The sequence below is a fragment of the Crocodylus porosus genome, unplaced genomic scaffold (genome assembly GCF_001723895.1).
Source record: "Crocodylus porosus isolate Cpor-Errol unplaced genomic scaffold, CroPor_comp1, whole genome shotgun sequence".
Lineage (NCBI taxonomy): Eukaryota > Metazoa > Chordata > Crocodylia > Crocodylidae > Crocodylus > Crocodylus porosus.
In genome coordinates, this window is record NW_017728931.1 from 107,932,822 (window position 1) to 107,957,545 (window position 24,724).

Consider the following 24,724-nt stretch of genomic DNA (forward strand, 5'->3'; position numbering starts at 1 on the left):
TATTGTTACAACACCATAATCATAAATCTTTAATGCAAAAATAACGATAATCTTTTTCTTATAAAGCCCATATTCAGTCTTCCTTGGCATCAATAGATTCAATGGTATTAAAAGGACCACAACATTAAGCTCTGCTTAATTAAGACAAGGGTCAATTTACAAGCAACGAAGTTTAGATTAGACAATGGTTTCTTAAACATATAATGCAGGCCATTTTAACTGTGGAGAAGAGTTCACTCCACAAGTCCCAGTTTTTCATAATACAAAATATATTTATTACAATTGGCTAATACAAACAACTAGTTTCAATGACTCAAGAATAAAAGTTTACAGAAAGGCAAATGCTGAAGTGCAGTTGCTGGTAGTGAGTTGGTGATAGGCATTTTAGTTTTACTACAATATATCCCTCTGTTTTAAGCACACTTGAAATAACTTCCAGTCTGGTTTATTTCCATCAAATACAGTACATTTATCCAAACAAGAGTGTGTACATTCAATATAAAAACATTTCCAGCAACAGTTACAGTCTTGTTCCCATTCACAGTATTTTCTTAGTGCAAAGCACTAAAAGGGCCAAATATTTCTCTCCATAAAACATTTTTACTCATGATCTCGTGATCAATATTTTTAGATATATTTTATACAAAAAAGTATATATGACAAAGGCCCCTCCCTAAATAAGGAAGTGAACCTGTATTAAAAACCATGGTATTTTTTCTGATGTACCTTTCAAATTGTGGCATGTGACAAATCACTAAACAAAATATTCTCTAAAAAGTGAAAAAAAAAATGCACAGAATCCTGCGAACAGCTTCAAGGCGGCAGGTGTGCTATTCTTTTACTAAAATCTTGATTATAAAATAGACAAAAAGATCAGTAAGAATTTTGCAAATTCTATCAAGTGAAGTGCTACCTAAAGTGGTAATTTACGGTCTTGAGAGAAAAAATATTCTGGGTTTCTCCCTCACTATCCTTCCTTTTATTAATATTTAATGGAATAAAACTAACATTATAAGAAGTGGTTGTGCATGGATTGTCTGTCTATAAAACATCAGCAAATATTCACTACCTTCATATTAACATTAGTGTGTTGATCTTTCAAAACAAAAATTGAAAAATTAACTGCAACTATCATTAAAGTGCTTGTGTATAATTTTTTTAAAAAATTAAAGAATAGGGGAATGTGGGTGTTTTTGTAAACTTCCTTAAATGTAAAGCAAAGGAAGGTTGTCCTATGAACCATGTACGAAGAACACATTGGAGATCTCTGCAGCAACTTTAGAACAGTGAAATTCAGTATGCCCAAAATGTGGGAAATTAGTCAAAATGAACAAACTGAAGTTATGGCAAATACTAAAAATTAGTACAATTTAGCCAATACACACTACACTGTTTGTTCTTATACATTCATTTGTAATAAATTTAAAACAGAACATAAACACAAAATAAAACTTTCCCAATACAGTGAATGTCACAGAGTTACAGAATTGGCTTATCAGAAAAAGCAGTATTAGGGCCAATATATCTATGGTGAGCTCTCTCAAGTTGATTTGTTTAATAAGGTTTCTTCCAAGAACACTATTTTTTTCTTTAAAGTACAGAATGTTCATTTTCTATTGTGTCAAAATTTCTGAACTGCATAGAGACAAGTGTAATTAACTACTAGTCTACAGGCACATGTTATGCATTGCAACTCAACTACCTGAATGTGTTTGGGAGAAGACATTGCCAATCCGACTGCTAACAAGCAATCAGAATAGTTATTAATTTATCAAGAAAAGAATAGTTTATTAAAATATTTCCTTATTTTTCTTATAGTATCATTATCAAGACATTAGTGGTTCTAACACCAAATTAAAGTCTTTCTACTCAAATAAACTCCAAACTTTCCATACAGCACTGAAGTCATCTGAGAAGAAATGGGAATAAATTAATATTCTGAGTTTACCAATACAACTTCAGTTTACAAGTTATACAACACAAGTAACTTAAATGCAAGGTAGCACTTCAAACTTCATCACCAAAGAAGGGAAAGCTTCTCCTCCTTCCCCACCCTCCCCCAACAAACTTACTGTAATTTTTTGAGCCAGGCCAGCTCAGTTTTAAGTTGCATTTCCTTTCATTCTGACTGGTTATCAAACCAATGAATCTACCCTCCCACCCCCAACAGTATCCTGCAGAAGCTGAGCCCATATCTAGTTGCTTTCAGGAAGAGAGCACTTCAAAGCTGAAGTACAGGACAAGGCACATGTACCTAGTTTTCTTTTCACATAACACATTATAAGGACATCTCTCTAAAGGAGAAATTTAACCCTTTATCAATGTCTATTTTTATTACAAGAAATGCCCCCTCAAAAATCTAAAATGGCCATTTATAGATTATAGATCATTTCCTTTAATAAAAGGAAAGATCATTTTAAAAAATAAAGACTACCTTTAATACCACTTGTCCTATAGAACAAGGCTATGGAAAAACCAGTAAATCACCCTTTTAAAGAAACCAAATTTAGGGCCAGAACCTGGCAGTTCTTATACAGAGAAGTTCAGAAAGACTCTCAGGATTGGGCCCTAAACCTTCATACTGGCAAGGTACGGGGGAATATTTTCCAGCAAATTAAAACAGAGAAGGAAAACAGAGTCTTCCTCGGATGGTCATTCTAAATTATATGCAGAGCTTTAATCTGTCATAATTCCTTTTTTTTACAAAAGCTATAACAAATACCTTAATATTTTGTAAGTAGCCTAAACAAAGGTGTTCATTAGCAGGACAAAACACTTGAAATGAACAAGTTCAAAGCTAATTTTAAATTTAAGACGCCTAGAGTAAACATAAGCCAATATAAATTCTTTTTTATAATATTAAAAGTTTAGAAAAGCTGGCTCTGTGCAGCCTAATCATTTTATCTTGCAACTCCCTGCAGAAGAAAATTTAGAAATGAACTCATCTCCAAGCCACTGAAAACAAATGTGATACGCACATTACTCTTTCATCTCCTACACCATCGGGTCTATAGGAAAGTACATGTTCAGGCAACAAAGCAACAATAGCAGATTTGGGGTTGGTTTGTTTTTTGTCTTTTAAAAGGCAAAACACTAGCTGTTCCTCACCAGACAAGAGCTTTAGATCTTGTACTTCTGCCTTTGGTTTTGTTTTCTTCAGATGAATGAGATGCATTTGCCTTATGGGTTTTTTTATGATGTTCTAGAAAAGTCTTTCTGGCAAATGCTTTTCCACATTTATTGCATCTGTGAAGAGAAAAGTTTTTTGTCACTTTTACTTCAATGCCAACATCAGCTCCTTCATATTTTTTACTGGGCGAATTAGAGGTGACATCCTGTTTTGAACCAATCTGTTTTGCTTCATCCCTCTGAGGGCCTCTTTTTGTCACCTTATTTAGAACACAATCAATGGGCTTTTTTATTGCTCTGACTTCTAAACTTGCAGTTATTTTCCCAAGGTAACGTGATGACTTTTTATGAACCACTGTTATATGCCTTATCACATCACGCTTGCGACGTGTTTCGTAAGTGCAGAGCGGACACCTGTAGAATTTAACATAAATGTTATTTCCATCTGTGTGCAACTCAATGTGTTTTGTCAAATTCTGTTTAGAAGTAAATTGGCGTTTACAGAGTTTACAGTAAAGCTGCTTGAAATCAAAGCCAGCTGAAAGTTTTGGCTTCCTGGTTTTTTGCTTGCCACCTGCAGCAGATGGATTGGTTGATTTAGGGCTTTCAGTGTCTTGTTTAACTTTATTTTTCAGTGCTGACGGTGTGCTCTTTTTCTCATTTGAATGATTTGTTCCCTTTAATTCATTCTGCGGAGAAAGGATGATGGACGGGGGTGAAGATTCTACAAAGTCTGCTGGTTCAACTTTTACTTTTACTTTTATTTCTGTGCCATTGGCAGTATTATTAGGTCCTTTATCTCTTTTAGAGCTCTTTCCAGAAAGAGTTATCTTGTGAACAATTTGCATATGCCTTTTAAGCATTATTTGTGAACTATATTTTCTCTTGCACAGAAGGCATTTGCATGCAGTTAAATTGTATTCAGCCTTTGAAGACGACTTTTGTTTTTGGGTCTTAAAAGATTTTTTAGCAGAAACTGTATCCAAGAACAAAGGTTGCCCAGGTTTTGTAGCTATATCAGGAGTAATGGAATCCCTTCTTAATCCTCTATGAACTTCATCAAAATGCCGCCTTACATTGGCTTTTGTAGCAAATGATTTATAGCATACCGGACAACTCCTACCTAATGTTATAAGAACATTCTTATTTCGGCCTTTTGTAGAGCATTGGTTTGGTTTCTTTTTTGTTTCTATGTACTTCTTTAGTTCTTCCATTTTTTTTTTATGCACTTTTCTAATGTGCCGACGTACACTACGTCTGGAATGAAACTCCTTTCTACAAAGACAACAAATCAATTGGTGGCCAAAATCAGAATTTTCAGAAGAGTCCAACTCAGTATTTAATGGTGGAGGTTGTTCTTCAGGAGTAGGTATCACCTTGTTTATAACAGTTTCAGCAAGAGGTAAATCTAAATTTTCTGTATCTGGAACTGAAACAGTTTGGGGCTGTTCAGTGCTAGGCTCCTGCGTTTGTACTGGAGCTTGATCAGGGGTACTGCTAATCTCAGTATTCTCATCCGGGCAGTCGGTCCTTGAAACGATTTGAAATACAGCATTCCGATTTGTTTCTATTGGTTCTAGTGTAATTACATATTCTTGCTTGTCCACTCTTGGATAGATGGCTTCCAGGAGATCATGTATGGCTTGGCTTTGTTTATCATTTATATCTGGGAGGTCTAATAAAAAAAAAAAAAAAAGGAAGAAATAAAGGTTATTTTTTTTAAAAAAAAAAGACAGGGTAATTCTATTTCTATTTGTCTGCCTTGAATATGGGTTTAACCATTTTATTATGCACCCAAAAATAGGTTTTACAGTAAAATTCATGTTTCCATATATGGTAACTGATAAATTAACAGCCAGCCTACCCCAAGGAATCTTGTTTAATTCACAAATAGACCCATCACTCTTCCATTTCCAGGGATGAACTGCCTTTGAATAAATTAGTGATCATTTCATTATCTCAGAAAAGGTACTCTTATTTTACATATGTTTTACATGCATTTCCATATGGATCCTTTGGGTACATTAAAATTTAGTCACGCAGTTTAAAATTTATAGAGTTAGAATTTATTTTAAAGAAAGGCAGCAAGTCATCTATGAACTAGAAACAAAAATAACAGGATTCAATAATTAGATTCTATACATGGAAAATGTATACATTTGATATAATTTTCCAGGTACAGAGTCTAACTATTGGAGGTCTGCCCACTCCCACTGCTATAGTAGGGAAAATAAATCTGAGGGTTAGGGAGCCCCTTTGCCGTCTGAGCCTCCACCAACTTCTTCTCCTTGCAGTCCCTTCCTCCCCTCCTTATAGTCTGACCCTGCTAGCTCCAAGCATATGGAAGTGAGACGCAAACTTAAAAACACTTGAAATAAACATAACTGTAGTACTTTGCTTATGTGCAAGTTACTACAGGTATGTATAGACTTGGTTCATCCAGAATTGATGCACTTTACTTTTGGAAACTGCTGCAAGTTTTTGCACAGGTATATTCCATATATGTACTTTTAAGGAGTACTTTTGTACCTACTTTTATATAATACTTTTTTTATTTTGTGTCTCAGGCCAAATTAACCAAATAAGTTCTGAATTCTATCAAATAAGCAGAGCTCAATTGTTCAAGTCCATGTGGCACTACCACTAGCAAGTATCCTCCCTCCCAGACTCTTTAGCCTGGGGCTTCAGATACTCCCAAATCCAGGACAGGCATCCTACATGGAGACTGCAAGCCCGGAGGTCTAGAAGTTCAGATGCCCCCAAATCTCACTTGCTCTTAGGCAAAAGGTAAAGGTGCAAGCTAGGGATAAATCCCCCACCTCTATAAAAAATAAAGTGTATAGGTAAGATCCTGTCACTGGGATGCTATAGAACGCTCTCATGTGGGGGGCCTGCCAGCTTGCAATGGACAAGTCTCCACTCTTAACTACACAATGCCATTCAAGATGATCTTGGCTCACAAGAGGTTGAGATCCTATGTGCAAGCCCCTGTACGTGGGCTACACTTGACAGCTTGCTCCTAGGGCCATTGGCTGAGGACAAGTGAGACACGGGAGCATCTGAATGGGCCTGCATGAAGGATGCCTGTCGATGAATTTGGAAGGATGTGAAGCCCCAGGCTGAAAAGTCTGGGATGGAGGATACTTGCTGGTTGAAGAGCCCCATATGGTTTTTGAATGACTGAGTTTTATTTAGTCAAAAGGATTTGGAACTGATCTGGCTAATTTGACCTGGAACATGAAAAAATTATATTAAAAAAAGAAAAAAACCAAGCATGATATTAATCCAAAACTAAAAGGCTCTGGATTTGCCACAGAATTCATTGGGCTGGGTCCCAGCAGAGTCAACAGTGTTTCAAGCCATGGTAACTCTAGAGCTCAGCACTGTTTGGTATGCATGTATACTCCAGACACCCCCACAAAGGAGCCAGTGCTAATTAGCCCCCCATTCATGACTGGAACCAGGTGTTCTTGTGACAAGTCCTGCAAATACTTATATGCAATAGGGGCACGAGGCAACCTGGCCCTGCTCTACCTCATGGAGGGTGGGGCTACACTAATCATATGCAACAGGCCAAGAGGCGGCAACAGAGAGATTCTGAGTGAAGAGTCTGGGGCCCTGTTTGGAGATATTTGTCAGATATTTAAGGCTGGTGAAGACACAGGAATCAGTGGACATGGGAAAGAAAGGTGCAGCTCAACTGTGGGACAGTAGTGGAAGCTGAAACATATTCAGTGTGGTGGCTCCCCAACAACTGAAAACAAGTTAGTGCTACGACGGACTGCCCGCAATGGGCACTACCATATGTTATTCAGATAGGCTGCACTAAACTATGCTTGTGGTAGGTTCCTATGACATATTTGCCCATTATTGGCCATGTGTCTTATAGTTATGCTTAGTGTGGGCTGCATTTAAATCAGCTTCATTAATGGTTTCCATTACTGAGCACATGCTGCTTTTCGTAGGAGTCTAATGATAGACAGTATATTTAATGTGGTTTCCTTGTTTGCAAATATAAGAGATGGGGCTTCTTCCAACATGCTGATGGGGTGAGGGGATGGAGAAGGAGGGGACTCCTCCTATATTAGAGTAAATACAGTATTATACTTCACCTTACTCTTCAAGACTAATATGCAGCTCAGTGGTTTTGCAACCTATTAAGACTTGAGAGACTCCCTCATTAGACTCAAGACATCCCTCATAAAATGCTAGTTTTTATTCGTTTTTTTGAATACAAAAAAGTAACATAGCAATTTGCAAAGAACCCATCAGGTTAGAATGTTTTTAACACCGTGATTCCTATTTGAAATCTCTGGGTTTATCTCATGAATTGTGTTAGCACACCTAACAGTACTAACATTGAGTGGCACCTCAGGGCACTCTTGAAGCAATCTCAAGGGTGCGACACCCTGGTTAAGTATCAGTCATCTAGTTTACAGCAGTATCATAAGGAGACTAGCAGCATGGTATTTTCTATGAAGGAGCCCAATGTCTAAACTTTTCCCCCTAGAGCTCAGATTAACTGATCTTTAGGACACACTGCAAGGCCTACATAACCTCAAATTTCCCATAGGGAAATAAATTAATAGGTTATGCATATAAAAGAAGAATGTTATGTGTGGTTGATTGATACCCTCTTTGACAAAGAATTTTTAAATATATTTCAATAAAACAATGAACAGAGGAGTTAGATGACAGGCAAAATGAAATGTGTAAAATGTATATAAAATAGAAGTTAGAGGAGCATTTCCATAAAATAACAATCATATTTCATTTAGCATAATTAAGAGTTCCAGGTTATAACAAGGTATTTAAATCATTAAATTAATTAGTTATTTTATTAATGGAGTTTAAGGGGGGAATATTAAACTATATTAACATTAAAAGACTAGTGAATTGCCCATCAAGAATGACAGGTGGGAACATGGGGGGGAGCTTGCTAACCCTAACCCTCCCCCCACCACCCTGCAGCTGCCTCCCAGAGTGAGGGGGGGAAGGGGGGAAGCTTGCCCTGCCATCTCCTCCATTTCCCTCAACCAGGACCCCATACTGCTGCAGCATCCAGGGAGCAGGGCCAGGGTCGAGGGGCAGGGGGGGAATCCCTGCTGGCCTCACCCCCCTGCTCTATCCCCACCATCACAGAGGCACCCTGTGGTGCCACCACCTCCTGTCCATAACACTCTTGGAGCACTCCAATTGGTTGTTTCAGTAACCAATCAGAGTTCTCCCAGAGTGTTACAATACCTTGCAATGGAGAGCTCAAGTAAGGAAGAGAATCAGGTGTTTTAAATATCTGTTCCATTTCTGTGGCCACAGATAAAACAAGATAATCATTGTCTCCAACCCCCAACCACCACTACCAACCCAGTGCCAAACGAGATGCATTAGAAATTGAATATATAAACCAACTACTTCAAATGCTATTAATGAAAAACTCCTGGTTAAGTTACTCATAGGAATACAACGCTGGTAGAAGCCTCACAGACTACCAAGACAGTCTCTTGGGTCTGCAGAAAATCATTTGTCCAACTGGTCCACAAAAATGTTTACCAGTCTTCTATATACCACAGCCACCAAGCACCGGATGTTTAAAAAGAGCCTCATAATGAAGCACAAGAAATAAGCAGGATAGACGCAAAATACACCAACAATTCTTCCTGACACTAAATCAGGCAAGTACCTAAAAACACCATTCTGAGTACCCGAGTAAGACCCAGAGGCCACTGAAAAAATGAGAAATATCTTAGTACCCCATCCAATGTCAGGATGGTACCACATCCAATGTCAAGTGTTTCAGAGAAATTTGGAGTGGGGGAACCAAACCCAAACCCATCAATAGTTCTCCCCCCCCCCCCCCCAAAAGCTACTACCAAATCCATGATATAAAATAATTAGAGCATGTTTTATCTTGAAATGTTATTTCGTCTCAGGTAATATATCAATCAAGGAAGGATAAGGGACTACTGAAGTGAAAGGACAATGCTGATAAAGGAAAACTAAGTACTGTACAACCTGGCCTGGAATAAGTTTAGGCTAGAAGTTTGAATAAGTTATCCAACAGAGCACTGAGGTTCTGAAACAGCCTTCCAGGAGGTGGAGGGGAGGAAAGGGGGAAAAAAACCAAGTCAAAATCCCTTAATTGGTTTTAAGATAAGAGCTTGATCAACTTTTGAAGGGGATTATGTAACAGAGTTGCTGGAGGCAGCAGGAATGAATGAAGGGTGGTCAAGGTTGGAATGGTTTTGCCACACCTTTATCACTACAAAGCAATTGCTACAGAACCAAGAGCCAGTAACAGTTACAGTAACAGTGTAGCAAATGTGGCTAGAGGCTTTGAAGCCGCTCCAAGCAGGCATTAGTCCATATTCAGAGTCATTTCATTCCTATCCTTTCAGAGAATGGAATAAATAAATTAATTCCTTTGCCAGAGAGGCTTACCCTCCTCATTTATCTATTTTGGCAGGCAGCCAGGACTGCTTCCTATGCCTTAGCCTTATTCTCAGATAGCTTTGCCCCCTTTTGAGCTAGATTGCTGTTATCCTTCTTTGGTTGTGTAAGGCAGTAAAGACTAAGACCTTCCCTTCTCTACCAGACCTGCAGCTAAGCAAGGCCAGGGGGATGTTTATTTAACGCACTTTTCTGTTCATTCTTTCGTCAAGTTAAATCCATTAATTAGAGAAATTTGTTATATTCTGGGAATACAATAAGTAAGTGCTTTACCAATGTACTCAAACATTAAATAAGATCAACCTATCTTTGTTATTCCCATTTAGTAGCAGGCACCACAATTAAAATTTCTGTGTAGAATAATCTTCCAGCTGACTGAGAAAGCAGAAATAAATTACTGTTTACACCCATTTTGCATGCTACTGCTCATCAGTAGGTCAGGGTATTATCATAATATGGCAAAACCTGGATTTTCTCATTAAGGAGAAAACCATGGGAAACACTGGGTTTCCTCCTGCAGGGTGGCAGAATTCTAGCCTGCAAGGGGCTGGGGCCAGCGGAGGGCTCTCAGCACGGGGCGCCATGTGCATCTGTGCACATGGCCACCGGGCAGCCTGGAGAGCAGCTCCCACAGGTAAGTCTGGCAGTGGAGGGGGAGGGAACTCAGGCCTCAGTGAGGGAGGGAGGAAGCTGGGCAGTGCTTTGGGCTGTGGGCCAGAATGCCCAGCCACAGGGCCTGGGTGAGGAGTAGGACAGAGCCGTTGGCAGCTCATCTTGGGGACAGTAGTAGAGGGCAGGCTCCTCCCCGCTACTTGCACTCCTGGGGAGGGATGGGGGGCATATGCCACCCAGACTGGTGCATGGGGTGGAAGTGGACTGCCTGCTGCAGGCTCCCCACCCTCCTACCTTCTCCCTGGGGCTTCTGTGGCCTAGGGAGTGGAACCCAGTGTGGCAAGACAGAGCGGGACCGGGAAGCTTGATGCTGCCGGAGCAAGCCCCATGCCACCATGGTGAGCTGTGCCCCCTCGCTGCTGCTAGGAGAGCAGAGGGCACCTCGCCGTGGAAGTAAAGAGCTCCCAGAGACTGCATTGAGCTTCCCTGCCCAGCCACGCTGGGTCCTGCCTGCTGGGATGTAGAGGCCCCAAGGGGAATGCAGCAGGGCAGGGAGCCTGAGGCAGCAGCAGGCAGCCCACATCCATGCCCCACAATGGGCTCCGCTCCAATCGTGCTGCCTGTGGGGGAGGGAGAGCCAGGCTCTGCGCTCTGCTCTGCCGCAGCAGCAGCCACTTCTTATGGGAAGCACCTGGACTCGGGTACTGCTGTTCAGGGCAGGGGCCTATGGACCTGGATCCCTCACCTCACAGCCCTGGCTGCTGGGGACCCCCTCCAGCAGGCCTGGGGGAACAGGCAGCTGCAGATGGAAAGTGAGTGGGGAAGATGTTGGTGGGGAGCAAAGGGCACCAGCAGGGCAAGGGAGCTGTAGTTACGGAGTGAGAGGCACCAGCACAGTCCAGGGGACTGTGGGTGGGGAGTGAGGGGCACCAGCAGGGGTGCCGAGAGGGGCCGGGGAGGCTGTGGGTAGGGAGTGAGGGGCAATGGCATGGACAGGGCACCAGCATATCAGGGCTGCTCAGCACCACAAAGTGGTGGGGGGAACACCCACAGCTGGACCCACATCCTGGCAAGTGAAGGGGGCAAGGGGAGCTCTGATTTTCCATGATAAAAAACCCAAAATCAAACGCCAAAATGTATAGGCATTTAGAATGTATTTTATTATAGTGATTGAGGCACTAGTAGGCTTCCAAATTGCTTTAAAATTGTAAATATATCAATCAAATACTGTGTTAAACTAATACCTATATAGTGGTGTTTCACTTTAATCATGGAAAATACATGGATTTGGGTGCTTTTAATCAGACAATTTGCAATATTTTTATTATGCAAGTTGTGGCTTTTAAACAGAGAAAACCAGGATCCCTGATTATAAACACTGTAAGAACATTTTCTTGGACAAGATTTTAGCAGGAGGGATTATGCTTTGGCATGTCTGTTTATATTATTCTATTTTAATATTTTATATCTGTTTTAATACCTTATCTTGTTTGTTTTTTATTGTAAGCCACCATGACCCTCTTCTGTGGAGAGAAGCATATAAATCTAATAAAACAACAAATAAATCCAAAAGTACATTACAAAAGAAAATAAGAGTTATTAGTAAAACCAGGATAACAAAGAAACTGAAGCATAAAAAAATAAAAGCACTAGGTCACTCTACAGCAGGGACGGGCAATTATTTCAGGCAGAGGACCGCATACTGAGTTTTGGCAAGCCATCGAGGGCTGCATGACAGGCAGCCAGAGGCAGATAAATATTAATTTCCTAAATTTTTTAGGGGCCTCACAGGCCGGATAGAATGGGCTGGCAGGCCGCATCAGGCCCCTTTTGCCCACCCCTGCCCTACAGGCCAGTGGCAAAGTCAAGAGTAGAATCCTGGTCTCATGTACGCTTCAGTGTACCATTAGCTCATCTACCCCATCAGCTGGAGAAAAGCAACATAGTCAAATGAACAGACTTAAGGGATAAGACTAATTTATGGTATCTGGCCTGTATTCCCAGCTCTGTCACTACAACACTGTGCAAGTCATTTTTTTCACCCATCAGGTTCCCTCCCACACTGTCTATACAGAATCCTTCAATTATCATTTGTCTGACACAAGGGTTTTAAAGGTTTTACACAATGATCCGATCTCAGTCTAATAAAATCCTAGCATAAAATACCCCCAAATATTTGTAAAATCAAGATCCAACTTGAATCATATTGGTTCCCCACATTTTCTGTACAAAATGACTTCTATTTATCACAAAGGAGTTTCTGACATAGAATATGTCTACAACACAAAACAGAGGGATGATACTGGAACACAGCAGCCTAATATAGATAGAATACTTAACTGTAGCAAAAAAACAGCAGCACTGGCTTCAGCACACACTAGCCAAAGGACAATTATCTTCAAGGACCCTCATCTAATCGCTCACATGAGCTAAAGCTTGTTCTGACACTTCTTCACTGGTTTTACTGGATTAAAACTAGTACATGTTACAACAACATCTTAACTTTGTAGCAAAGATTGAGATCAAGAGAATGATTCTGGAGTGATGAACCAGTAAGAATGAGGTATTCATTGCTTTTCATTTTTGATCCTCTAATTTACCTAGTTAAGATTAATTGCATCTTGTTTCAAATATATTTTCATATAGAACAAAAAATGTAAATTCTCTCAATTCTAAAATTTAATATTTCAGTGAACAAAACTTACTGTCATCCATCTGAAGACTTGGAGGACAATAAAACTTTTTATGAGTAATTAAATTTGGTAGTCCTCTGAAGAGACTGCGGCACAATTTACATTCAAAAATGGTGTCCACATCCTTTAATAAGATATGCTTAAGTTGTTTAGTTCCTGGAAAAAAGAAACCAAAAAATACACTTAAAATCAGGAAAAGTTTTAATGCTAAAGCATAGTAAAACTCAAGTCAAAATCGCATTTCCCATTTCACTTTTAAATTTATTACACAAGTTCTTGGTTTGCCTATTAGAAAGGGACTGGGCTGAAGGTAAAATTTTCAAACACTGACTTCAGCGTTAACAGCAAAAGGACTATAATGTAGGCAGTTTATACTACAGTATTGGTAAATAAGATAACTTCCTGTCAGATGCAGAGAATGAAAAACAATTTAAGCCATTTAAGTAAGTTTATAACCCCCTTTTCTTCAAGTACCTCAGCATGCTAAGGAGGCACTTTTACTGAAAAAGAAAATAATAATAAGGCAAGTTTCAGGAATGTAAAAGCACCTGACCTAAGCTTAGTCTTGTTGCACTAATACAAGAAAATAGAATTTGAGCCTCTATCACACTTCTAATCTCTAATGTCTTCCCCAGTGAAGAATACTACAAAAAAATTTTAACATTTATTTTTGAATCCACACTTTCTCTACTAAATCAAAAGTGTCAATTCAGTCCATGGGCCAGACGTGGCTCATAAAGCCCTATTATCCAGCCTTCAGTGCTGTCCATTGAGTCTGGCCTTGTGCACCACATGTAACACGTACATCGCATGCAGGGGCAGACTGACCATGTGTAATGGATCCAGGACCATTCCAGATTAGGCCCACAAACCACCTCCACACACTGGATCTGGCATACAGGCCAGTCCAGCTTGGACACCACATGAAGCGTGCACCACAGGTCACCCCCACATGATACATGCACCACATAGGGGCAAAGCTGATATGTGCTACATGCAGTGTCCAGGACTGCAGAAATCTCAATCATTACAAGTGAAGTTGTTTTGGGTAAGGATGAAGTGGACTATTGTGCAATATCTTGCAAATCTGAGTGTGCTCCATGTTCTTGAATGTATTTTAAGCAGGCAGCTACGTTTCTTGGTGTGGGATGTTACTGTATATCCACAGTTAGCAACCCTTCCTCCAAACCATAAACACAGCTATGCACACAACGATGGCCTCTCAATACGCCAAACACCTTTGTAAGCTACCTGGAGGAAGAATTTCTAGAAAACTACATCATTAAGCCTTCACTCTACCTGTGTTACACAGATTATGTTTTTATCATCTGCACTAAACACCTGGGTACTTGGTTCTACTTTGCTGTGCCCTGCTCTGCCTGTATGTCATGCCCCCTGCTGGGCAGACAGATGCGAGTTCCCCCTGCCTCCCCTCCCAGACCAAGCCAACTGTGGGCAGCTGGAAGTACTGTCACCTAGTCCATGAGGTCCAAGGAGAGTCCTTGCTCTCACCAAGTTTGTTTACAACCCCCCTCCCTCAGCCCAGGACACACAGTGGAGTGACTGCAGACTCAGTTGGAGAAGCTGTTGCCCTAATTCAGCCTGACGCCAACCTCCCAAGGAGGGCTTTCCCAGCTTCTGTGCTGCTATTTCCAGCTCCATGCTCCCCAGCTGCGGCATGCGTGCATCTTCCAGCTTCTGGGAAGCAGCAGCAGCAGCATCAGACATCAGCAAACTATGTTTGTACCACTGACACTGCTCCCCACCCCCGCACACACTCATTTTTGTGGTGTAAGATAAAAGCTTACTGCCAATTTTAACCCAGAAAAATGTGTCCCCCAAGTAACAAAAGTTTGGGAAACTGCATGAGATGCTTAACCTGTCAGCACATCTCCACTGCTACAATGCTCCCCACAATGAACTGATTAAAAGGCATGGATCCAACACGTGCCTTTCTGAAAATATGATATAACTGATCCAATACACCATACACCCTCATGGTAACTATGTGGAGGAAACTAAACAGCAACTACATATCAGAATGAACTCTCATAGAAAAAAATGTAAAGGACAGACATGTATGTATCAGTAGGAGCACATTTTTCACCATCTAACAAACACATTTAAAAGGCAAACCTGAGAACAAAAATCTGTAAACTGCCAGGACACTAAGAAACAAAGACTGAACACCAATATAGTGTCAAAAAACAATAATCTATCCAATTTCTGAAATTCTTCCTAAACACATGAGATATTAATGATCCCCTTCCCTTTTGATATGTCTTCATCTCACAGCTGCTTTTCGTCTGCTAACTGGGAATTCCCCCTCCACACCTCCAGTTGCACAGCACTCAGCTCTTATTCATAGTTTCATAGTCTCTAGAGACGGAAGAGACCTAAGCAGATCATCTAGTCCAACCCCCTGCCATGGCAGGAAAGAATACTGGGGTCAAATGACCCCAGCAAGATGTTCATCTAACCTCCTCTTAAACACCCCCAGGGTAGGAGCCTGCACCACTTCTCTTGGAAGCTGGTTCTAGACCCTAGCCGCCCTTACCGTGAAGTAGCGCCTCCTGATATCTAACCTAAACCTACCCTCTGCCAGCTTGTGACCGTTATTCCTGGTCACTCCTGGCGGTGCCCAGGGGAACAGTGACTCCCCCAATGCCTGCTGATCGCCTCTGACTAGTTTATAACAGGCCACAAGATCCTTACTTTCAAGCTGTCCTTGCTTCCCTCCTCAGATGTGATGAAGAATGTCTTTCATTTGAAAACTTATCTAACTGTATTCTAACCATGTAGCTGGTCCAACAAATCACCCTAATAAATTTTTCCCTCTTGCTTAAATCCTGGACCATAGCAGGTACAGTATCACTAACACTACCATAGAATAACCTAGTATTTACAGCTTGTCCAAAAAGTGGGCAACCAGGATTTTAGGCCCACCTCAGCCTTAGCTTCAGCTTCAAACCTTCATCTCCACCCTCCCAGAAGCATGCTTTAACCACACAGCTAGAGGCAAGGCTGAGATGGAGGCATGCTCCACCCATCCTTCTTGAAGCTGGGTCAGAGAAATACAAGATGTGTCAAGACAATAAATTAAAGAGACAGCATGACTCCCGAGCCCCAGGATTGGCAACCTGTAGTCCACAGGCCAGTCCCAGCCTGCAAAAAAATGGACCTGGCCCACAAGGACTACACCCTCACCCTCACTCCGTTTACTCTCACTGCCAAATTTGGCGCTCTCCACTGGCAATAGGAATCAGCAGCGCTCTGTGGCAGTGGTAAGCAGAGGCTGCAATAAGGGGCTATGAGATCAGCCCTCTACATGGACCAGGAAGGCACGAGAGAGAGAATCAGCAGCCACAACAGTGACTAGGTCACAAGCTGTGTCCCACCATTCTTAAAGATTTGCTTATCAGCACTTATAAGAAAACAGTTCACAAAACAGCTATGCTATTAATAATATAACTGTTTATTTCCAATTAAACTGAATATTCATAATACAACTGGAGCAACAGCCTGCAACATTTTTGTGCAAACCCATATAGGGTACAGAAATTTAAAAAAGAGAGAGTTCCTATGCCCAAATCAAATGAACAAATCTATAACTTTATTCCCCATTTCAACTCAAAACTGAAACTACCAAATTCTTCTTTGTATTCGTCACCAATTTTAATCCTTCTGTACAAAGATTCAACCTGGATATAATAATATTACAGCTATTATAAAAGCCTTAGTCTGTCTGTCTGTCTGCCTGAAACAACTAATCAGAGTTGCTTCAACAGCATTCTGGACAGGCAGCAGCGGCACACCATCATGACAGCAGGGACAGAGCAAGGAGGCAAGGCCAGTGCTGCTGACTCCTCCACCCCCGGCCCTGCTCCCTGGAGACAGCAGCAGTGACAGAGTGGGGAGGCGAGGCCCCATACCCGGAGGGGGATAGGAGGAGCGGGCCTGGCCCCAACCCTGGCCAGGGGGAGCAGACCCAGTACAGAAGGGGGGGAGGGGGGGAAATGGGCCAGTCCCTGAAGCAGTGGTAGGGGCAGGTGGGAGGAGTGGGCCTAACTCTAACCCTAACACTCCACCCCCCCTCGTTACTCTTGACAAGCAATTTGCTCGTTCAATAATTAAAGGTTCCAATCACCTGAGAATTTTATTTAAAGTCAAAGATAGACATTCAGGCCACATACAGACATTCAGTTTCTCCTGCAAAGTCACTGCTCTCCCAGGAGAAATCATGACTCTACAGATGTTCAGGATTTTTCTCGCAGAGCAAAAATGGCTGCTCCGAGAGAAAAATAACCTAAGAATAACTAGGGCTTTATCATTCCCAAGAGAGTTTCTCCTAGGATAGCAAATGTACATGTTCTCGTGCGAGAGAAGCCACAGCACAGTTCTCCAGCACCCAAGGATGCTTTGCTCTACTCCTCCCCTTCTCCCCCCACCCCTAGCTCCACCCCAGACACTGCTATTCCAGTAAGCCAGTGTCCAGTGAGTATGCTGCTCACTGGACACTGCTACTCCAGCTGAACAGGGAGCGGAATACAACCCCTTGACAATGCCAAATTGTAGCAAGGGAATAGATCGACTCTGAGCAGCTTGGGTCTTAGTATTTGAATGTCTGTTCAGGTATCTCCAGGTACATTTTTCTACCAGGAGAAAAAACCTGAGAATTTTCCCAAAAATCAATTGAACATGCCTATGTAGCCTCAGCCACTACTGCTATATACATTCCCTGGATACCCAAAGCATATATAATCTCCTAACTTGTGGGATAAGCATCTTATATTTGGGAATTCCTTTGCTTTCAAGTAGTAATAGCAAAAGAGCATTCTACAAAGGATGACATTTAGCAGAATGTCACTGTGATAACAGCTCCTAGGAACATAAGTTTTTAATGGCCACACTCCTGTTTTAAAATTTTACTTTGTAATTATAAAAATAAGTGCTTTGAAAAAAAATACTTGTGAATCTAAAACAATGAAGTTTGCTTGCCTGGTAGCAAGTTGTTCCTAAGTTGTTCCTGGACAGTCTCTTTTTCCCCATAACTTACTTTCTTCTTTGATCCTCTCTCTCGACTGGGTTACATCATTTTTCCCTCCAATAGGATGAAGCATGTAGTTAGCGTACAAATTTGCCATTAATTAACCTGATGTATACTTGTGTGCTCCTGATCATCTTCTAGCCTTCTCTGTCTCTCATGCACAAAAATGAATGCAAATATCTCCTAGAATTACACTTGCACAGCCTTCAAAAAATTAAGTATAATTAAGAACAGTAAAAACCCAATAGAATTAAATTCATTAAGTGACTAAATAAAAAAGAAACACCCGCTTCTCTTTTGGCTTTCCTCAGCACTCTCATTTATAGCTGTTTGGTTTATTTTTTATGATTCCAGGTATTTAGTCCATCTTGTCTCTTGGCCAGATTTGGTGCCAACGAGTGCCATGCCAATGGAATAATTAAGCATCACACTACAATGCAAGATGAATGACTCTTCAAATTTCAAAAAAAATGACACTGAAGTCAGCACTTGTGTCCCACATCAGGTATACTGAAGTGGGCTGACAAAAACTGTTATCACCTCTACTATTATCAAGATATTCACCAAGTTGAAATAGAAACACAATCCAACAGGTTCCACCTAGGCAATTTAAATGCCTTTAAGAATCGTTTCCTTTAAAAGTTTAAATTAAAATTTCTCTCAGTATCTTTCAGCAAATCCAAGTTTTTTCAATGGTGACTAGTTAAATAATAGTGAAAGGCCTCTTTCTTTCTACTTGATTTTCCCAGGGCAAATGAATGGAGATGTAGTGGTAAACCATGGATTTATTATGTGGACATTTAAAGAGTGAAAGAGTTGGATGTGCCAAAGAGAACATTCTGGAAGTGGCCTGGGGACATATTACTTGAAATCAGTTCACCCTGCTACCAGAGGACACTCCAGCTAATCTGCTTAAAGTGTGAGATTGGCATACACAAGCATGAAGCCCTATCCCATCCAAATGTGCCTTAAAACGTCACAGAGGATAGATTTCACATCCCAATTTCCTTCTGGTCATTCATATTAAAAGCAAATGAAGGGAGAATATCCACTGTATAACAGAAAACCTGAAGGAGCCAGTTCAGTTATGCAGAAGATAATTCACTGAAATCCTCAAAAATCATATATGCAGCTCTATTCCTACAGATCAAGGGGGGGAAAAAAAAAATCTCGTAATATAGATACTGGTATTAAATAAATCTCCTGTAAAACTCTCATGATGAACTGGACCACTAAGATTTTGTACTCTGAAATATAGAAATAAACAGGTGCTTTGATCCATTACAAATGTACCTGAAATACATTACATTTCCTAATTACTCATTTTGTGAATTCTCACCCAGGCACTCAGTTAATACATGAGTGTCAGGTACATATGTTCATTGACACGAGAAGCAATTGGAGACAACCACATACCATCTTACAAGTAGCACTATACAACAGTGCAATTATCTATGTAACAGTGGAAACATTCAATGAAAAACACAGCAAGCAAAGATAAGAAGCAGTTATGGATCCCAAGGAGAACTTACAGCCGTGAAATAACAGCTAGCCCACAACAGCAGTTTTTATGAACCTTCCTAAGCAAAGCATATTATTTTTAAAGAAGTTTAAGAACGTTGATGATGTAGAAGGGCCTGTGTCTTTAATACCTTGCATAAAAACATTTTTAATAAGAACTAGCGATCTCACATAAGTGCAGTGCTTAAAGTGTAGTCACAAATACCTTGGAATTGTTTGTAGTAAGTCAGGCTTTACTTTACTAACATACTTAAAAACAAAGAAAGAACTCCATAAAGCCCCAAACCATTCATACCTGATCGAAAGCACTCAATAATTTGTTGAATACCAGATTTTGATGTCTGCATAGGTTGCTGTAACAAAGGAGGATCACCAGGTTCCAACATATGCACTACGAGACATGAAGGATGACAAAGCATTAGAGAAAACTCAGAACACACAGAATCAATACCTGAAGCTGGCTGAAAACCAGGACAGTATTACTGTAAAATCGTTATCTCTTTTACAACAAAATGGTTTAAAAATGATGACTAACACTATTCACTGTAACCTTTAAATGAAGTTTGTGAAAGCTGTTGGAATTCTTACTACCTCAATTTCCTGCTGCTAAAATGAATTTCAGAGTACTGTAATGGGTTTTCCATCAGTTTCCTAACATATACAGTATATTGCAAGATTTTTTAAGTTTCACTTTCAAAACCTTATGCATATTTTAAGCATGGATACAGATAATCACCCTCTATTTTATATATTTCCATAAATCTGACTCACTAGGGATTTCCTTCAACTTAGACTACATACTTTATGAAACAGTCAGTTAGGCTATAAATAAATATTAAAAGAAATTAAGCTATTGTTTACATCAGGTGTGCTCAAGCCCTAGTCTGCAAGCCAGACCTAGTCCCTGACACCATGTTTTCTGGCCTGCAGGGCTCCCCCACGGATCCATGGAGAGCAATTCAGGCTGTGGCCCTGCACGCTACACTGAGACAGCACGGAGCCTGATCCATTCATCAGACCCATAGGGCCAAAGCCTTGAGCATCACTGGCTTACATCAAACACAAGAACTCAGCTGAACAAAAAAGCTGGAAACGCCAAATGCAAGGCCCAGCATGTGTATTGGGATATCCCAGTACCTTTGATAGCAGATGTCAAGCCTTACACGAGGACTGCATTCAAACCAAAAGCAGAAATGATCAGAACAAAGTACACATATATTTAAATAAATATGTACAGCATATTGCCTTTAAGATGACAGACTCAGGACTACCTTGTAGCATTAGCAGCCTATAAACAGATTAGTTTTGGTCACTTTCAAGGTTTCTTCTGGTCAGTTCCAGGAACGATTAGCTCCCAACAATTTCAAAGCTTCTAATGGAGGCCCTTTGACAGCTACTTCCCCTTCAAGATTTCTGGTCCCAATTATTATGCAGTTAAATGGAATACAATGATATTACAAAGGAGAGATTGGAGCTGAAAGATGCCATGCATGCACATGGTTTATTCACTTACCCAATATACAGATAATCAGTATTTATAACAAGTTCAGCAACAGGCCAAAAGTTAATATTGATACTGTTTTTCAGTTAAACAAATCATGCCTTTATCTGATATCAATATTGGAAATTAGTATTATGCCATTTTAATTCAATATTAATACTACGTCAAGGCATTCTTTTTATCTAGTACACTTCAGAAGTTATACTCCACCTAGAAAAAAAGCGCGTCTTAAATTTAACTGAATCCCACTTTATTCTTTGTAAGCTTTATCAAAGCTGACTTATGGACACTAATAACAACATGATATTATGCCTGTGAATATCAAGTTAAAATAGCAGATAAAGCTACAGCTGAATCTTCTACAGACAATATACCTTATCAACATAATTAATTCTGTGTTTTAAAACTTAGTTCCTGAATGGTTTGTTTTCAACTGATTTTTCCCTTCCAGAGAAAAGGGAAACCACACGTAAGATAAGCACATTTATAAATAAAGTAACACAATTTTTTCTCATCAAGACATAAACAACATAGATACATTTTAAGGAAAAATTTGCCTTAGTGATGCAAGGTTACAAGCCAATTCAAACTGCGGAAGACTTAAGAAAGAAAACAGCTGAAGAAAAGAAGGAAAGAATAAAAACTCCACCTAACTATGCTGGCATAATAATATACTGATACATGAACGCATAACAACCATTACAAATCAGCTAATCGCTTGGGGACCTCCTACACAAAGACATATTGTACCCTACTACCCTACTTGCCATTCTTCAAAAAGAGGACACTTCAACTTATACACTGCCCCTGATGTGCAAGTGCCACACCCACTGACATCAACACTTTCACATGTCAACTGTGTATAATGCATAGTTGTTAAATTTAAGGCAAGAAATGTGTATTAAGTCTCTCTTTTAAAACACTGATGTAACTCAGAAGCATTCATTTATAGAGAACCATTTCTTCATTGTCAAGACTATTCAATCTATTCTTCCCTTCAAACTTTTGTAAGCTAACACTACCAGTCAGCAGACCCACACTCCTGCTATTAGTTTTTGTTTTGTTTTTGAACAACTAAATTTGTCAAATATAAACACAAGCATCATGCCAACAACTTTACAATACGCAAGAGACAAAAGGAAGCAGAAACAGAAGACGAGACAGATTTAAGTTTTCAACTATAAATGATATATAAAATCATTATTTAAAAAAAAATCACTAACAAGATACAAACCTTATTTAATACAAATAAACAAATGCACATTTGTTTCTTTTTCCTGAAAAACTATGAATGTTCATGGGATAAGCAGGTGTAAAATAAATATACCTAGATCTTATGTGCTGGAGGCTGGAAGTGAGAGAAGAACAGAGGGGGGAAAAAGTCCTGGTCATATCCAGTTCACTCTCCGTTTCAGCATCTGCTCTCTGCCACTGTGCAACAAAGGATACTGGGCAAGATGGACCCACAGCTTGACCCAGTACATAGTAGTTATGTTCTTTAAAATATTTCCATTTGTGAACTTAATTGCTTACAAGGGAACTTGAAGCTCTGGAAAACCTTGGTAATTTTCAGGCATACAAATGTTGCTTGCTCTTAAGGTAAGAACATAATAAGGGCCACTTACTGGGTCAGACCCTAAGTCCATCCAGCCTAGTTGCCATGTCACATAGTCCGCTGGCTCCTTGGATTGGCTCAAAAGCCACTAGGCACTGTCAAGAGTGCTCTGCTCAGTGTCCCCTCAAGGCAAACTAGTTATTAACCTTTAACTATCACTCCTGTCCCTGTTTTGTTATAATTTGTCCCAAGTAATCAGTTGCTGCCTTTCCAGTAACCTCCCTGTTTAAGAGAGGCTAATAGTTTATCTGGTGGGCTTAGGCCCACGATCCCTGAAAGCAACAAACAGGCCTGCATCACACAGTCCACTGGCTCTTTGGACTCATTCAAGAACCAGCAGGCACTGCCTGGTGTGCTCTGCTTGGCATCCCCCCTTGGCACATTAGTTATTAACCTCTGACCACTGCTGTCCCTGTCCCTGTTTTATCATTGGTCCAAAGCAATAGTTTGCCACTTTCTTAGTAGCTTTCTACTATGAGGGGGGCTGGTAGTTTCTCTTGGTAAGCCTTTAGCCCACGAATCCCCAGAGTAGCAAACAGGCCTACGCCACACAGTCCACTGGCTCCTTGGACTTGTTTACAGGCCAGTGGGCACTGTCCGGTATGCTCTGCTCAGCATCCCCCCCCGCACACTAGCTTTAAACCCCTGACCATCACTGTTATGTCTTTAGCTGTCCCAAGCAATCAGTTATTTACCTGGTGGCTTCCCTTTCTAAGAGTTTTCTTGTAGGCAATGGCCCACAGCGCTGAGGCAACAAACAGGCCTGCATCACGCAGTCCACTAGCTTCATGGCCTTGTTCAAGGGCCAGCAGGTACTATGCGGTGGGCTCTGCTCAGTGTCCCCCCCCCCCCCCCGGGTGCACTACTTTGACCGTCACTCCCATCCCTATTTTTATTACCATCTGTCCCAAAAAATCAGTAACATTAAGAAAGGGGGCTTACAGTTTACTTGGTAGCCTAGGCCCTTGGTTCCTTTTGCCATGTTAAGAGTCCTGTGTCAAATGGTGGCAGAGGGCAGATGAGGAAAGGGAGCGCACACTGCACGTGACGCCTGGGTTTTTCCTCTACTCCTCTCCACCTTGCAGTCTCAGAACAGCAGAGACCTCCTATGCATGAAAAAGGGCAAATGCACCTGACAGCTTGCAAAAAACTTTGTTCTAACTATAGATTTCCCTCACCAACCACGGGGTCAGCTTCCTGAAGGTTCCTGTGGTTGGCAAAACTGTGGCTGGCAAGACAAAAGGCTTATGGGGAAAAGGGCAGGTGGCGGGCTAATACGCAGCCACGGGAAACCATGGTTACTCAAAACCGTATCCCATTTTGACTACCACCATATATAGAATACTAAGTATGGATACTCAAAACCGTGGCTGGTGAGGGAACCTGCACTCAGCTGGTCTAATAAAAGGCACCACACCTACCCAAAGAAACCTGCAACCTCCAGCATCGACATCTAGACGTCTCCATGCCCAAACCTCATCTCCAACAGCACCCGATGCCCCTTTCCTCCCACAGCCACTCCAATCCATCCCTTGAACCCTGGCACTGCCAGGTCCCACCACCTCTGTAGGCGAGGGAGCTTCACAGGTGGAAAGAAAGAAGCGTTTCCCCCCCCCCCTCCGCGGCGGGCACCCCCTGCCAGCTCTGGGGAAGCAGCCTCCCTGCGGGCAGCTCCGCGGAGCCAGCCCCGGCCCCTCCAGGCCCGTCCCAGCCGCACCTGGCTCGCAGCATCCGTGGTGGTGATGGTCAGTCTGACAACACTTGTCCCTCAGCGGCATTTTCCGCGACGCCCCGTCCGCATCCAGCAGCTCCGTCCTGCGGAGGAAGCAAACGCGCCGTCACCGCCGGGCCCGCAGCCCCGGGGCAGGGACTGGGGCAGGGGCGGGGGAAGGGGGAAGCGGCAGGTGATGGCGCGGGGGGAGGGGCGGGAGTGGCGGCCTGTCCCCCCCGAGCACGACTGGGCGCTGCCGTGTCCCGCCGGAGCGGAGCGGAGCGGCAGCCGCTGACCCCGGAGCCGGATGGGCGCGGGAGCAGGAAGTGACTGCGGCAGCGCGGCGGCCCAGGGCAGTGGCACTGCGCAGGCGCCGCGCACTGCTCACGCCTCGGCGCGCACCCGTTCTCCCCCGCCCCGCAGGTGCAGGCGGGCGGCGGAAGGACCT

The 24,724-nt window shown here is 41.7% G+C and overlaps 1 protein-coding gene across 1 annotated transcript; it reads right to left on the reverse strand.

Moving 5' to 3' along the window:
• Nucleotides 1-16: 16 nt before the first annotated feature.
• ZNF800 (zinc finger protein 800) lies at nucleotides 17-24,437 on the reverse strand. Its single transcript, XM_019543462.1, has 5 exons — nucleotides 24,283-24,437; nucleotides 19,745-19,840; nucleotides 12,894-13,037; nucleotides 2,313-4,804; nucleotides 17-2,262 (listed from the first exon to the last, which is right to left on the reverse strand). The coding sequence occupies exons 1-4, from the start codon at nucleotides 24,341-24,343 to the stop codon at nucleotides 3,105-3,107; spliced, it is 2,001 nt and encodes a 666-aa protein (XP_019399007.1). The 5' UTR covers nucleotides 24,344-24,437; the 3' UTR covers nucleotides 17-2,262; nucleotides 2,313-3,104.
• Nucleotides 24,438-24,724: the final 287 nt, after the last annotated feature.